General features: G+C 38.3%; 1 protein-coding gene across 2 annotated transcripts; it reads left to right on the top strand.

Moving 5' to 3' along the window:
- The first annotated feature begins 481 nt into the window (after positions 1 to 481).
- Positions 482 to 14,395, top strand: micall2a (mical-like 2a). Of its 2 annotated transcripts, XM_058771860.1 has the most exons (19): positions 482 to 578; positions 702 to 892; positions 1,886 to 1,934; positions 3,733 to 3,874; positions 4,673 to 5,001; positions 5,274 to 5,404; positions 5,579 to 6,091; positions 6,779 to 6,978; positions 7,324 to 7,402; positions 7,966 to 8,129; positions 8,210 to 8,305; positions 8,381 to 8,482; positions 8,880 to 8,941; positions 9,043 to 9,166; positions 10,080 to 10,182; positions 10,577 to 10,650; positions 11,822 to 11,936; positions 12,069 to 12,115; positions 12,226 to 14,395. In XM_058771860.1, exons 2-19 carry the CDS (start codon positions 750 to 752, stop codon positions 12,306 to 12,308), a joined length of 2,556 nt encoding a protein of 851 aa, XP_058627843.1. In that variant the 5' UTR covers positions 482 to 578; positions 702 to 749; the 3' UTR covers positions 12,309 to 14,395. The 2 variants fall into 2 exon arrangements, with proteins under 2 accessions (XP_058627843.1, XP_058627842.1); XM_058771859.1 differs by having other exon boundaries at positions 522 to 892.
- Positions 14,396 to 15,539: the final 1,144 nt, after the last annotated feature.

Genomic DNA, 15,539 nt, shown 5'->3' with positions numbered 1-15,539 from the left:
TTTCACTGAGGAAAAAAAACCCTTCATTATCATTGTTAAACACAAACACAATAGTTCCAAGCATCAAGTAAGATTATCTATCTGTCTATCTATCTAATAAATATGCATACCAAGATAATGCAAATTCTCACAAATTAAAATGTTGATCGATATAGCCAATATTGCAAGTAATATAGAGTTTAAGTGCCTTTTTTTCAGCTGCTTTAACCTAATTCTGATTTTATGACAAAATAACAATCTTTTATCCTTACAAATTTGAATTTAATATTTTAACCAGAAAGTTGATAGGAACTTGACAATGAACTGCAAAACAGGAACGTTTTTCTAAAGTAGGCCTTAATTTCGTCACATTCCACAAGTTCCTTTTTAAAGCACATGTTTGCTATACAACACAGATATAATAACGGACGAAACGGACTCCTTAAAAATAAAGAAAAAAAGCAATTAGCGTTTAATTATTGATGATTTGAGGCTCCGCCCCCTTCATTTCCTCTGTTCCACAGGTGCCGTGTTGCGCTTCTGAAGTGAACAGCTCTGAGGAGACGCCAGTTACAGCTCATATATCCGCTTCAAGTCTTGTCAGTGTTTCATTGGGACTTCCCGCCGTGTTTCCCCACTTATTTTCTTCCAAGCTCCGTTATTTCGTCGAACAAACGACTTTTTTTTTTTCTCTCTCTCTTTCTCTTTCTGTTATTTAATAGACTCTCTCTGCCGTGCGTTTTAGCAGTAAGTGAGGGCTTTTGGAGAGGATGGCGGCTATCAAGGCGCTTCAGCAGTGGTGCAAGAATCAGTGCGAGGGATACAGAGATGTGACCGTCAGCAACATGAGCGCTTCTTTCAGAGATGGACTGGCCTTCTGCGCTCTCATCCACAAGTTCAGACCGGACCTCATGTAAGAGTCGTTTATTTCTTAATTGTCTCTGATTAGGATACAGAAATTGTCCACGACTTTTTATTATTTCTTATTTTATTTTTATAGATTTGTGTAAGGTAGCCTACCAAACAAGTCTTGATGAGAATAACATTGTGTAGCTCAGATGTTAGTCACATATTTGTCAAGTTTTGAATGGGATATTAAGTTTTTATACGTTTATTTATATGGTACTGTACTATACCCAGACATTTGTTTGAGTTGATTGTGACCCCAAAATAAATAAATATATATATATATATATATATATATATATATATATATATATATATTAAATACATCCATTGAATCACAATCCCTTAGAAACCAGTTGCAACTGGGCTTTAGAACGATTTGTTTACAGATGAGTGAGTAAAATTAAGTGTGAATGTTAGTTTTTAAATTTAGCTGTATTGTTTCTAAAGCCACTGTAATTCATTATACTGCGACGGAATTAGGATAGCATGGGGTAGTTTACATCCTACTCTTCTGTGATATACTACTTCCATCTAACAATATTCAAGTCATTTTATGTGCGCAGCTTTTTTACTTTATAGAGACTACATGGCATATTTGAATGCCTCATTACAGGACTGTTTTGAATGAACTAGTAAACACAAGAATAATTTATTAATACCCAAGATTTAAACTTTCCTTTATTAATTCAAGTGACACTACATTAACATTTAACCCAAAATCTCGACCTCAATTTATGGGTATGTTGGGTCCCCTGCCCATACTGTATACACACTATATTCATTTTCAGCCTTTTTTTTTTTTTTTTTTTTTTTTCTTTAGGTCTACTGCTTATGTAAAACTTTAATATTGTAGGTTTTGTGACCTTTAAAAACTAATTATATTATATATATATTTTTTTTCTTCACTTACATCAGCTTACTTTAGCATCAGCATTGTATTGTAGCACTTCTCAAGGTTTCTCTCTGTCTGGTGACTCATGTTCTTGTTTTCTTGCAGAAACTTTGAGTCTCTCTCCAAAGACAATGTGTATTACAACAACCACTTGGTAAGTTATTCTGTTTGGCCTGGGTGACCCATAGCTTGCGTGTTTTGCAGTTAGTTTTAGCTGTATCCTGTGCAGATGTGTGTTTGCTACAGTCCCGTGATAATGCACAATTGCCTTTTTTTTTTTTTTTTTTTGTTTGTTTGTTTTTTGACAAGTTGGCTGGGTGTTTGTTTGTAACCCAGTCTTAAGTATGCGTTGTTTCTCACATATTGACATTAATAAAAGCACTTAAGACTCTCTTCACACAGCTTGTGAAATGCATGTGATCTAATGTTTGCAGAGTTCTTAAATGGATGAGACTTGTTGCTCAGTAAAAGAGCCTATTTATGGGTCAAGTCTTCCAGCCATAGCTTTGGCACAAAGGTATCTTTTAGTTTCTGCAAACATTTCCTTGCAGTGAAACGTCTAAAGTTTCAAGCTTGTACTCTGTGAACTTGGGTAAGAGGGAAGAATATTGTCCTAAACCATCCAATTTTATTTTTCAGGACTCAGTTTATTTTTTTCCAGTAAGTAATTACTACACAATCTAGATCGATTTGAATCTATTTACTCATTTTATAGATTCCACACTTATGCTTTGATCTGTTGTTTACAGGCAACTTGTAATTTTCAGTTTGTGTCATGAACTTTTCTACAGTGGTAGATTTCAGATTGCAGAGAGAATATTTGGTACATTGCATGTATAATTGTTAACTTAATTTTAATAGCTTGAACCAACAATTTTCATTCTGATGGTGTAAGCGTTACATGTGAGATTTAATTTGCCTTTGAGGGTAGGGATGCTGTCCGACCAGGACCAGTGACCTAATTATTTTTTGTCCCTGTCAGGAAGTGCTTCTATGAGAATGCTGTGGTGAGACGCGCCACAATTGGGAATATTTTTTTTTTTTTTTTTTTTTTTTTTCTCTAATGATGAGCTCTTCCTCACGTTGCTTCCACGGACACTGTAGATTACAAGTCACACACTCAGATCTATTACCCTCACCACTTCTATAGACACCACTCAGCTGTAGTTTGAACCCGAGCCGTGTGGATTCTGTCCAGTTAATGCATTATACAGAAGGGGTGACAGTCATCCACAGGGCACCTGATCCTCTCCGGCTAGATTAATTTACCTCTGTTCTACTACTGTCTTTACAAATGTTAGTTCATCTGTGCATTTAAACATCATAGAATATGTTGCATTTAAATGCCAATTCTTCCACCAGTGTGCTGTTGAAACCCAGCCAGTATTTACTTGAAATGTTTATTTCATACCATCAACCCCTCAGTGCTGTAACACAAAAGAGAAACAGGAAGTTGCAGCTGCATCATGGAGGATATGGCGCCCCTCCTCAGCTGTCCTGTAAAATTTAATGAGTGTGTCCAGGTCAGGCCTAAACAATGCCCTGGTATCCCCCTCTCCTGTCCCCGTTCCCAGGCTGCAGCGCGCACAGGAAATGTGCTATTCATTATGTGCTCCCTGCCTGGGCCGTCTTGATGTGGTGCCAGATTGTGCTGCTTACTGGCCTATTCTATTTCGGACGTCTTCTTTTTTTGTGCCTTGTCTGTGTTTACAGTTAATTGGCCAAGTGCCTTTCCCTAGAAAACCATTTCCACAGCGTGATATTGGCGGCCTGAAACAATCATATGAGGTCATGTTGAATGAGCATGTTCCATGGTTGTTATAAACACAGGTTGCTTGTCTTTTGTCGTTGTGGTCGTCAGATTGTTGTTTTCTGTATGGATTCATCCTCCTTTTATGTGGTGTTGTAGCTGTGAACTTAATGGCTGATTTGTGTCATGTGATGTGCTCCAGGCATTCCGTGTGGCTGAAGATCATCTGGGAATCCCAGCTCTTCTGGATGCAGAGGACATGGTGGCTTTGCCTGTCCCAGATAGACTCAGCATCCTCACATATGTCTCCCAATACTATAATTACTTCCACGGCCGCTCGTCAAGTAAGACTGTGTTTATCCACCATGACAGCGTTTAAGAAAAAGGCATTTTTTGCAAGGACATTGTCTTATTTGAATACTGTACTATGTTCAGAATGTAAAAGCACTAGAACACATATTTAAAAGTATAGTGTAGTATGCAGAATGTGAAGCAAAGCCACAAACATTTCTAACAGAAGTATGCAACGGTCACAAGACCTCGTTACATTGCATGTTTAACTCTGCTAGTGGCACCCAATTATCCCTGAATATTTTTTTTTACTTTGTGGAAAAAATCCTGTTTTTACCAGGGGGGAAAAAACTAGCAGCTATTGTTGCTAGAATAATTATTTTGAAAATATAGAAACAATGTTTACATTTGCAAAATCTGTGTGTTTTACGAGTTAAAGCTCTAATTTTAACTGTAAATTTAAAAATATTTTAATCCGGTAAATCCAACAGTCCCTTTTTGTGGAGTTGGTTTGCTACTAAAATCTGTTTTTGTAACTTTACTGGATAGTTCAACCAAAAAATAACATCTGTCATTTACTTGTCCTCATGTTGTTCCAAACCCGTTAGAGTTGGTTCCTCTGAGCACAAAAGATATTTTGAAAAATGTTGGTAACCAAACAGTTGATGGTAGGCATTGACTTCCATAGTATTTTTTTCTGTACTATCGAAGTCAATGGCTACCGTCAACTTTGCATAGTGTGCACATGCTGTATACTGCAGAAATAATGTTGGTGTGTGACTGCTTTATCTAATGTATTAGTATATCTTAGTCTTTCTTCTCAATGGCTTCTTTTTTTTTTTTTTTCTCAGTTGGGGGAGTAGGAGGTATCAAGCGGCACGCTGAGGACTCAAAGGAGGTGCCATCAGAGAAGAAGAATCTGCCTGTGGTTGCCAAAAACCACAATCTTAAAACAAATACAGAGAATCGTCCTCCTCAAACTGAAATGCCAAAAAATATCAGAGACGACCTTCCTCCATCTCTTAACATCCAGAAAAGCGCTCCAGAGAAGCACGTTGTAGCTACTCCAGCTCGGCAGACTGGCACGGACTGGCAGAAATCTCCAGGGCAGAAATGTGTGCCGGCGCCCATCACGCCACTCGGAGCGAGATCTCCACAACCACACAGAGATGCTGAGAAGGTGTCAATTCAGCTTTCCCTTGATTATTCAGCTTCAGAGTGATTTGGTCTAATCCTAGTTATAAAAATGAATGATTCGGTTATGATTTTGAGACTTTTTTTTTTATATATATATATATATATATATATATTTTTTTTTTAGCTTGCAGAGAGATTTGTCTTTGCTTATAATTTAAAAATTGTTTTATAACTTTAATTTGTCTAGAACTAATTTACAATTAAATTCTTATTTTATATTTTTTCATATATAATTTGTATTTATTTTTTCTTTAGAAAAGTGTTTTGGTGGAGAGTTCAAATAAAACCGGCACATTGAAAGGTGACTGTGTTGTATGTGGAAATCATGTACATCTGGTCCAGAGACACCTGGTGGATGGAAAACTCTACCACCGGAGCTGCTTTAAGTGAGTATTCATTGGTGGTGCTTGGGAGCACTATTATTAATCATAACTATTGATAAGTATTCAACTCTGGCATGTAACTGCACAGTTTAGTCCTTTTATTGCCTTGTCACAACTTCTATAATGCAACGCTAACTTTTTTTTTTTTTTTTTTTTTTTAATCCCTTTTTTAAACAGGTGTAGTGTATGCTATGGCACGCTGAAATCCGGGGCATATAAACTAGGAGCAGATGCTGGCTCACTGGTCTGCACTATTCACCAACATGGCCAAAATGGCTTCAAGCCTACAATGAAGCCTTTTAAGAGTAGCGGCTTTACGCTTGCTGATTTGGTGGCCAAATCTGACAGTGGAGATCAGACATCTTCACAGCGCTACACCTCTGTATTATCTGCCCCCATCAAAGCTGCGCCCAAACCAGTGAAGCTCAGTCCTGCTCTGCAGTCGTGGACCGCATCTGCTCAGAGGACTCAGGAAGCCAGACAGAAGTTCTTTCAGTCCAGTGGTCCAGCAGCAGAGCATCAGCCCACCACAAGACAGCAGTCAGGCCCCTCAGAGTCCAGCACCAATCAGAACACAAGACTGAAGATGGAGGAGAAAGATCGCACCAGTTCCCTGACAAATGGAAAACTACTTGAAGGAAACACAAATAACAACAATGCGCTTAATTCTGACCCAGCAGCACAGAGGCAGTGAGTGTCTAACCAGTGACTACTGTCATGGTTTACAGCAGGGGTAGCCAGTATCGGTCCTTAGGTTAGGATTAGGCTTTAGCTGGGTTTAAAGACATTAAGAATATTATATAAAGCTTTAATGAATGCTTGGGGAGAAATGTTCATGAAGCAAATGTCATTCTATAGTTCACTGCTATTCAAAAGTGTTTTTGAACTCTCTCTACAAATATAGTATAAAAAGTGTAAACGAATATTATATTGTCCAAATAGTATTATAGAAAATAACTTTTCTTTTGGAATATATTTTAAAAATGTAGTTTATTCCTGTGACGGTAAAGCTGAATTTTCAGCATCATTACTCCAGTCTTCAGTGTCACATGATCCTTCAGAAATCATTCTAATATCCTGATTTGCTGCTCAAGAAACATTTCCTATTATCAATATTAAAACAGTTGTGCCGCTTCGTTTTTTTTTTGTTTGTTTGTTTGTTTTCTTCCCAGCAGTCTTTCAATAGAACATTCAGAAGTACAGTATTTAAGTGTATTACTGTCTCATTTGATTTGAATGTGTCTTTGCTGGAAAAAAGTACAGAAGTCTTAGTGACCCCAAACTTTTAAACCGTAGTGTACAGCTGGTGCATCTATTGTACGTATGATCATAATGTGAATGCTGAATGTAAGTGACGCTTGTTACCATCTCTCCCAGGCTAAAGTCTTCTGCTGAAGTCTCTAGCTGGAGGCATGCGTTACATGGACGAGATGCAACAGGAAGGAGCTCATATCAGGCCGCTTCAACCAGCTCTGCTATCGGCAGTAGCGGCATGAACTCCAAAGAATCCCTCTACCTCAGTGCCATCAGCAAGGAGCGCAGCAGACCTCCATCCCAGCTGCTGTCTACTGCCAAAGGTGGTGTTCACTCACAGATGACCTTTGCTTATATGGATTGTGTTCTTTTTTTTAAATGCTTTCTAAAGGTCGCATGATAAAAATTACCATAATCATACACAATAAGTAGGAGACGAGAATATAGGCAGGAAAGAGGTTAAATTAAGCCATGGGCCAGCATCCATTGTTTTTCATGTAGCCCACAAGAATAAGATTGAATCTTATTCCTGACTGATAAGACTGATTTCCACCCTGTAGTATTTTTGTCTCTTCAGTTTGACAGCATGGCTTCAAATGGCATAATTTGATATTGTGCGGCTTGTGCTTTTTGTTTGCTGTAATTTTCTTCTCTTCTCTCGGCTTCAGCCAAAGATGTTCAGAGCTGCGAAGCCCCAACTGACTGGAGATCAAAGCCAAAGGCAGCTCCAAATGGACCAAGACTCAAGTAAGTTCGATCAGCCTAGTTATCCCTAATGCTTTCTAATCCACACGAGGGGAAGCAGGCAGAGTCACTCGGGTGTGAGCTGCAATGACACTTCAGAGCTGGAGTACTGACAGTGGGGCCTTTCATGTATCCATCCTCTAGCCGGCGGATGCCTCCTGCCTCCCTCATAGTGTTTGACTGCCTCAGAGTGCATCCACTCACTCTATCCCCAGTCCTCTCCAGTCCCAAGGAGTGCTGCGCCTAAACCAACCTCCCCTGAAATGCTATGCTCTTACTTTGAGTTCCTCAGATGATGGTTCTTTTAGCTTTGTTTGCACCTACTGTATATAAGGTGAGGGCCTGCTTACTGTATGTTGGTTTTAAATTATGTTTTTGCGTCTTTTGAAGGTTGTAACCTAGATTATACTGTTTTACAAAAAAATGCAGCGTTTCTACTTCAAAATGTAATGTTTAATTCAATGTTATTTGCCATAACTGTTATTTGTAAGTTTACTAGGAATTTCTGAGTGACAACTGTTTCACCACAAATTTTCAGTGTAGTAAGGTTAGTTTGCTTTTGATAGATCTCCAGATGATGCCAAGAATATCCCGTTGACTTCTGGAAAAAACGAAAGTGACCATTGTCTGACAGCCCAAAGTGCTCCAGCCTCCTCCAAATTGAACAACTCTTGTTGCTCCATCAATGTTGCCCCGAAGCCCAGAAGGGAACAGCAGCAGGGTACCTGTGGTAAGCTGGTCTCATCACTATTAAGAGCAAACTTGTTTCTCAAATACTGATTGAAGTTTACCCCTTTTTCACCCGTTTAGGTAAAAACGGACCATGTACATCACAAGGTTCCTCTGCCCCTCTCCAGCCATTCAGTCCTGTTGTCCTATGTTTGGGAGAGACCTGTGGTGTTCAGGGTAAGTCCAGGTCACATCAACAGTTGTAGCATGCTAAGATTTGCATTTATGATGATCTTATTCTTCTGTCCTTAGGTTCTAAACCTGAGTGTTCCTTGTCCTCATGTATCTTGCCCTCTCAGTCCTGTCATAAACCTTCATCTCCAAAACAACCTCGCCGCGGGTCGGCGACGTCAAGTAAGCATGTTCTAAAATTATGCAAACATTTATTTCTTTGTTTAAATAAATTGTTCAGCTGATACTAAGTGTTTTTTTTTTTTTTTTTTAAATGTGTGTGTATATGTATGTGAAATATTGCTTGTGTATTTTAATGTTACTTTAATGCTATTATTATTATTTATTAATATTTTATTTATTTTTTAAATTTATTATAGTCAGTTTTTATCATATATATATTCATATATACACATCAAATTCAATAAAGGGCTTAGGCGGATTGACCAAGCCTCTGTTTTCCATTAAAGTAAAGTGATTAATTTTTGTGGACTCTTTATTTCAACCCTCTTTTGCGTGTTTGTTCATATTTAGCCTTCAGCTTTTCATATACACTAAAAAGCAATATTTATCACTTTAGGTTACGACAGTGGAAATATTTCATCTACAAATGGCTTGCTGCATGAAACAAGGTTGCCTACTGTAAGTTATTGCAGAATTTGTAAGCTAACCTCAGGAATATCTTTTCTAAATGAAAGATGTCCTACCCATGGTTTTCATCGTTACATTATTTATCTTTTCAGATGAAGCCTTGCTACATCACACCAGATCAGATCTCAAAAGAGTTGCAGGACATTGAGAACAAGCTGTACGATCTGGAGAATGAAGGGGTGGAGTTGGAGAGGAGGCTTCGCATTTATGAAGAAGGTTTGAGATTAGATGTTACAATAGTTAATGTAATAGCAGCATTCCGTATTACTCCAAGTCGAAGTCTGAATTTAATTTTAAAGGTCCAAAAAATGTTCAAGGTTGTTTAGGACAAAAGCTTGTTAGGACATCAGATGTTCCTTTAGTTGCATTTCAAGATCCATTTGGAGTGTTTTAGACCGCATGTAGCTGCCTCGTGTGTGTGTGTGTGTGTGTGTGTGTATATGTATGTGTGTGTGGTTCATTGAGTTCTGTGAGTCGCGCACTCATTCCAAACCTGTTAGCTGAGCCCGTCCACCTGGGAGTCGGAATTCGGATGTAGCCTTTAGGGGAAGGCTGTGGCCAATAAAGGGCTCTCGATTCCAGCTGCCAGGGCCAAATGAGGCGAGGCGCAGGGGAAGCTCCCTCTCCTCCTGAGGGATGCTGGGATGGAAATGGAGAAGCGGCGGTGGGCTGCAATGAGAGGCTGCTAGCTGAATGGGGCAAGGGCACTTGATTGGCTCTTTTCAAGGTCACCATGGCACAGTAATATCATCTCCAGACTCGCTGCTCCAGTCACCTGTCCTGCTGCTAGTAGCCGGTGGGATTTCATAGAACCTGACGGCCTCTCGGTCCCACCAAAGCTGAAACCACCACTTGATCAAATTAAGTTTGCGCGCGTGTGTGATTGTACTTGTTTTTTTTTTGTACCACCTCAAGGCAATGTCAATGGAAAACATGCTTTTTAGACCGCGTTACAGTGCTCTATTAGGAGACAAATAGAATTCAACCGTAGCTCAAATAGAAGTTGAAAGTGAGTATTTGGCGATGCCCGTCTCCAGAGCACTTTAAATTGTGGCTCGAGGTGGTGTGTCTCTTATGGATGGGGCAGTTAGGACCTTGGTGTCCTTGGTGACATTGGACTGTTTTACAGAGGGTCATGGGGACCTGCTGATGGATCCCTTGATGGTGGACTGGTTTAACCTGATTCGGAAAAAACAAAGCTACATACGGAGGGAGTCAGAGTTGATGTACATGTAAGTGATCCCCGTACTCCGCAACTACTGTTTCTCTCTTTTGTCTAGCTGCTATTTCTTGATGCAAACACTTTCAGAATGCTTAAAAGAATAGTTTCCCCAAAAATCATGTCGTTCCAAACCCATAAGTCCTCCATTCGTCTTCGGAACACAAATTAAGATATTTTTAATGAAATCCAAGAGCTTTCTAACCCTCCCATAGACAGCAATGTAATTACAACAATCAAAGTCTAGAAGTGTAGTAAGGACATTGTTAAAATAGAGTAATTAATGACATTTTTGGGTGAACTACCCCTTTTAATATTCAAACAAAATACGCAATGGAGAAAAGTAGCCATTGTGCCTAGATGTTCGCTCTTAAACCGGTCCTTACAGCAGTCTCCATCTTTTTCAGAGCAAGAACACAAGATCTGGAGGAGCAGCAGCCTGGAGTCGAAGGAGAGCTCAGGAGATTGATCAATAAACCAGGTGACAATTAGTCAGGGTAACTAGTGTAATCAATATCGCTCACCTTTTTTCCCCATTTGAAATGGACAGATCGTTTTAGAGGAAGTGTTCAATAGCTATGTTTCCTGTTTTTATGCGCATTTTGAAGTACTGCATAAGAAACGAGTGATGGAAATGCCAGATTTCTAATGAAAATCCCTTAATTCACAAAAGTTTTTACGCTCCCTTGAGGTGGTTTTTGACTTGAAAAGTTAATGCGAAGAATGGGACATTGAAATACATTTGCCAAATAAATGTGACTTTAGGAGGGCATAACCTGACTAACCAGTGGAACGATCTCGCTGCACAGCATCTGAAGTGTTATGGTCATTCTGAAATGCCTTAGCAAAGTCTGTCGTCAAAGTACTTCTTTATAATTGCCTCCCTCTGAAAGCAAAGATCGCATTTTTCGTCTGCTCACTCCGGGGCCCAATTTATTGTAGCCTATATGAAAATGATTATATTCAGTGGCTTCTCCTACTTTTCTTATTGATATTTATTGCTGGTTTATCAGGAAGTGACTTTTGTTTGTTTTGACTCGTCTGACGAAAATTGTGCTTATTCGCAAATGTTTTATGCGAAATTCCAGTTATGCATAAGTTAAATTTGCATCTTTGGATGGAAACCCAGCTAATGTCTATAAAATGAATTTGTTCAAGAAGAATCTTCTAGTGCTCATGTTGGATTAATTTCCAGCCGGAAACGTTGCTTTTTCTAAATGGAAAAAAAGTTTCTAAAGTGAAATTGTAGGGCATGATTTAAAAAAAAAAAAAAAAAAAAATTATATATATATTCTACAAATTGCAATAAGAAGCCTTTTATTTTTGCCTTGTGGGATATATCTTTACTCTTTTGGTTGCTATGGTAAGTCTGCATTTAGAAATTGGCACCAATTATAAATGAGGCTTATTCTTAGATCTCTTATGACACATGGAAGCACTTCTCAGACATGTCTGTGCTTCAAATTATCAGTAATGATTTTAATAGTTCTGCATTGTGATTTAACAGGATGTGAAAAGTGAAATTGAAAAATGTCAACTATTAATCCTATTCTATAATAAAGGGTAAATGTAATAGTGGTATTAGTTCATTTTGCACTTGTACTCTTTATAACAGCTGAGGAGAAGCCATAAAATGTGTGTTTGCATAATAGAACATGTCAAGACTTTGGATGAGAAGAAGAGGGAAACCGAGCTGTTGAACAGACTGATGAAGATAGTGAATGACAGGAACGCCATTGTTGAAGGGCTGGAGGAGGACAGGATAAGGTAAGTCCTGAGGAAACCTCACCACATTTCACTCTCCATGTCAAATGCCATACTTTTAAATGTGGTCAATTTTACACTTGCATACAAAAGTTGTGAAAGCACATTTGTGAATGTAATATGTCACATTTTAAGGGAGGAGGAAGAAGATCAACAGTTGAATGAGATGATGCAAAGACTGGGTGAGAACTTGTTCCTCTTGTCGTTTTTCTTGTTCTCTGCTGTTTCAAGCTGAGAGTAGACTTGACATTTTTAACTTTAACCTTTGAACTTTCTTTTTTTCTTGATGCAGGTCTTCAGAAGTTAAAAAACAAACGCAAGTCGTCCTTCTCAAGGTTGTTTAGACGGAGAAGTAAAAAAGCTTCAATGGGATAGTGAACTTGAGAGCTGCTTTAGTGATCCAGAAGTTCTGCTGTAGCCTGTCGAAGTCCAGATTTTTCCAGGTGACATTAGATGGTTTAATACAAAGTGGGATTAGTATAACAATTGTCAGGTGATTCAGTGAGTTAGTTGGAGTTCTTGGAGCAAAATAATGTTCTGTTTAAACACTTTTCTTTTATTGTTATTTTCACTACTTTTGATTTAAGCTAATACAGTTCTATTCATTTGCTTTAAGTTTTCAACATATTGGTCCTATATGCTTTTGCATTTACTTTAAATGCGTGGGCTAGTTTGAATAATTGTTCAAAAACATTTCTTTTATTATTTTCCGGTCTTCCACCCCCTCACTTGTTCAGACATAAATTGTAACTTATATTAGCAGATAAACAAACAGATGCCCAAGGCTGGCTGAAACATGCAACTTGACTGTGATCCAAAAATCTGTGTAGAATCTTAATTTAACCCTAACCCCCTAAAAAAAAATAATAATAATAATAATTGAACCGCTAAATCTAGAGGTCTTGAAGACGCAGTGCTTGCAGTGACCTGAAGGGGGCACTATGAGCTCACATGCATTTGCACAGGCAGAGTTTTCCAGTTTCTTATTTTATATTCCTGAGAATGCTAAATCAAGCTGGAGATTAGACGGCAGAGGATCTTGTGTGCTGGAAAGGCATGGATTATTGGTTTTATTCTTTCTTTAAGTCCTCTAACCTAGTTCAATTAAAAGTGTACCTCATTTAACTTATCTAAGAAATATAGTCTGTCCAAAGATGTCTTTTACACGGTGTTTAAATATGACTTAACTGTTTGAAAAACCTACAGAATGAATGTTTTAAGAAGTTTTAAAAGTTCTCTTTAGAGATGCGTGCAAATGGATGTGCTTATTTATTGTATATTTGACCTTTTTTAAACTGGTTCTTTAATAAATCTTAATTAAGTTTGTTATATGTACCCTAAACTACTCCAGAGCCTTATTTTAGTTTTATTTACTTCAACTGTCTTCATGCTCGATTCTCTCAGATGCCTGCGTGTGAATTGTAAAGCCCCAAACGTTAAATGGAAAAGCCCATCCATGCCGAAATGGTCACAATAACCGAAATGCCTGGTTTATCCCAAACTTCCAGTCGGTTTCTGAATTAAAACGACTCCACGCTCATCGCAGCGACTGTAATTGTTGTCACTATCATCGCTCGTGCTGTAAAACGGCCGGTTATACAGCCATCATTTAATATGGGTTTTAGTAAAATGCATTAAGATAATTTACTCACATTTAATATCACGCCACTGCTTACAGGCCATCCATCCCCAATTTAAGATGCATGAAATTGTGATCATGAACTTGGAACACCATCTCTCTCTAGCTGAGGAGGATATTGGTGCAGAACGCCACGCGTGATGCGGGTGACAGTCGAGACTGAATACGTGTGATATTAGAGTTAATTAAAGCTTTGCGCCCCATCTCCTGCAAATGCTCACACTCCTGCAATTAAGAATCAAAGGCGAGGGCTTAGTGTCAGGGGGGTGTCTAATACATGGTTTTAACAGGAATGGGACCTGATTTGCCAAGCTCCTAGCGACAAGCATTAACAACAGCCTCAAATTAGGCGGACATTAATATTCATAAGTAAAACAATTCGTCCTGTGAATGGCTGATGAAATGAAATTCTCTGGCGTCCACGCCACCCGTGTCCATCAAAAGATGCCATTACTGATCAAGTGCTTAATGTATATGAGCCATCTGATGAAATTGAAGGGATAAAGGATGCCGGGGTTCGACTTGTTTGGTATTTCAAAACCGGTCCGCCAGCTCAAATGCACCCTCGCTAACCTCACGCATGCGCACGCTTGTCTCTCTTTCGGTACATAACTGAATGGCATTTACATATTTGCTTGATCAAGGCCAGCTAAGCACGGGTCACTAACACAAAATGGATTTGAAAATGGAGTGTACTTAAGCCTTTTTTTGTGTGTTTTCGTTGGAAAGTGCGTTAATGCGACGCACACGGGTGGCATCGCAAGCTTTCAGTGTAATGCAACGCGGTTTAATTGTTTAATTAAAAGCATACATTACACACTTATCTGACGTGTGGTTTATTATAAAGGTCAAACTCTGCTTGTCCAGCGGCGGCCAGTGCGCTGAGCTGTTTGTTCTTTTCCTGTAGGTGTGTGTGTGCGCGCGCGAGTGTTGCAGATATGGTGCTAGTGCTTCTGCCACTAGCCTGTAATTATGATCCTCAAGGTAATTTTATCAGCCTCATTAGCTCTGATGAGTAAACGAGAAGCGTGCTTCTAATTTATTAGCCATCCAGACTGGAGCCCAGGCTCTCATCAGACGGATCATAATATTTGTATAGGGGAGCTGATATATTCAGTGTATCATCCGGCCTCAGGAAAGATTCAGAATTAGTAATTGCATTCTAAATGCTGGCCCTGCTTGGATGGCTTAGTTTGGTCTAGAGCAGTGATTCTCAACCTTTTTGACTCAAAGGCCCCCTGTAAGGGTTTTTTTTTTCTTTTTCTTTTTTTAGTACTGCTTCTGTATTGGCAAGGCTGCTTTTCATCAAACTTTTTTTAAACGTAGTAGGAGTGGCCATATTAAGTTTATAAAATTATTTTAATATAAGTCCAGAGGTTATAATGCTCTTCATAGTTTACAATGATTTTTCTAGTACTTTGGGGAAATTTCTATTTGTGAGTTAAATCATTTTAAACAATTGCAATCAAATTATTTTAGAGCTTGACATAACTAGAAGAACTGCTAACACTTTACAATAAGGTTCCATTTCTTAACATTATAAGCACTTTAAATATATATATATATATAAAGCATTAGCTAAATGAACAATTAAAGGTTTTATTGATCTTAATGTTGACTTCAGCATTTAATAATGTTATTGAAATCAAGTTGTATCTGTTAATATTTAATAGACCTGAGCTGACATGAACAAAGATGAATACTGTAACAAATGTTGATTTAATTAAATTAATTTAATTCATTGAATTTAGTTAACTAAAATGAAATTGAACCTAATTGTAAAGAGTTACTGAAAAATATTCATTAAAAAAAAAAAAGAACGTAACTTCGAGGTTTATTTATTTTCATGATTTTCCAGGTCTAAAAAGCATACTACTTAAAATTCCTCTTATGTCCCAGTTTTCTAAGACCATGGGACTCCTGGTTCATAAATTAGCAATGACAGTTAAGTGAATTAATTAAAATAA

Source organism: Onychostoma macrolepis, chromosome 03 (genome assembly GCF_012432095.1).
Source record: "Onychostoma macrolepis isolate SWU-2019 chromosome 03, ASM1243209v1, whole genome shotgun sequence".
NCBI lineage: Eukaryota > Metazoa > Chordata > Actinopteri > Cypriniformes > Cyprinidae > Onychostoma > Onychostoma macrolepis.
The sequence above is the reverse complement of the archived record's forward strand: the minus strand, read 5'-3'. Positions and strand labels throughout refer to the sequence as shown.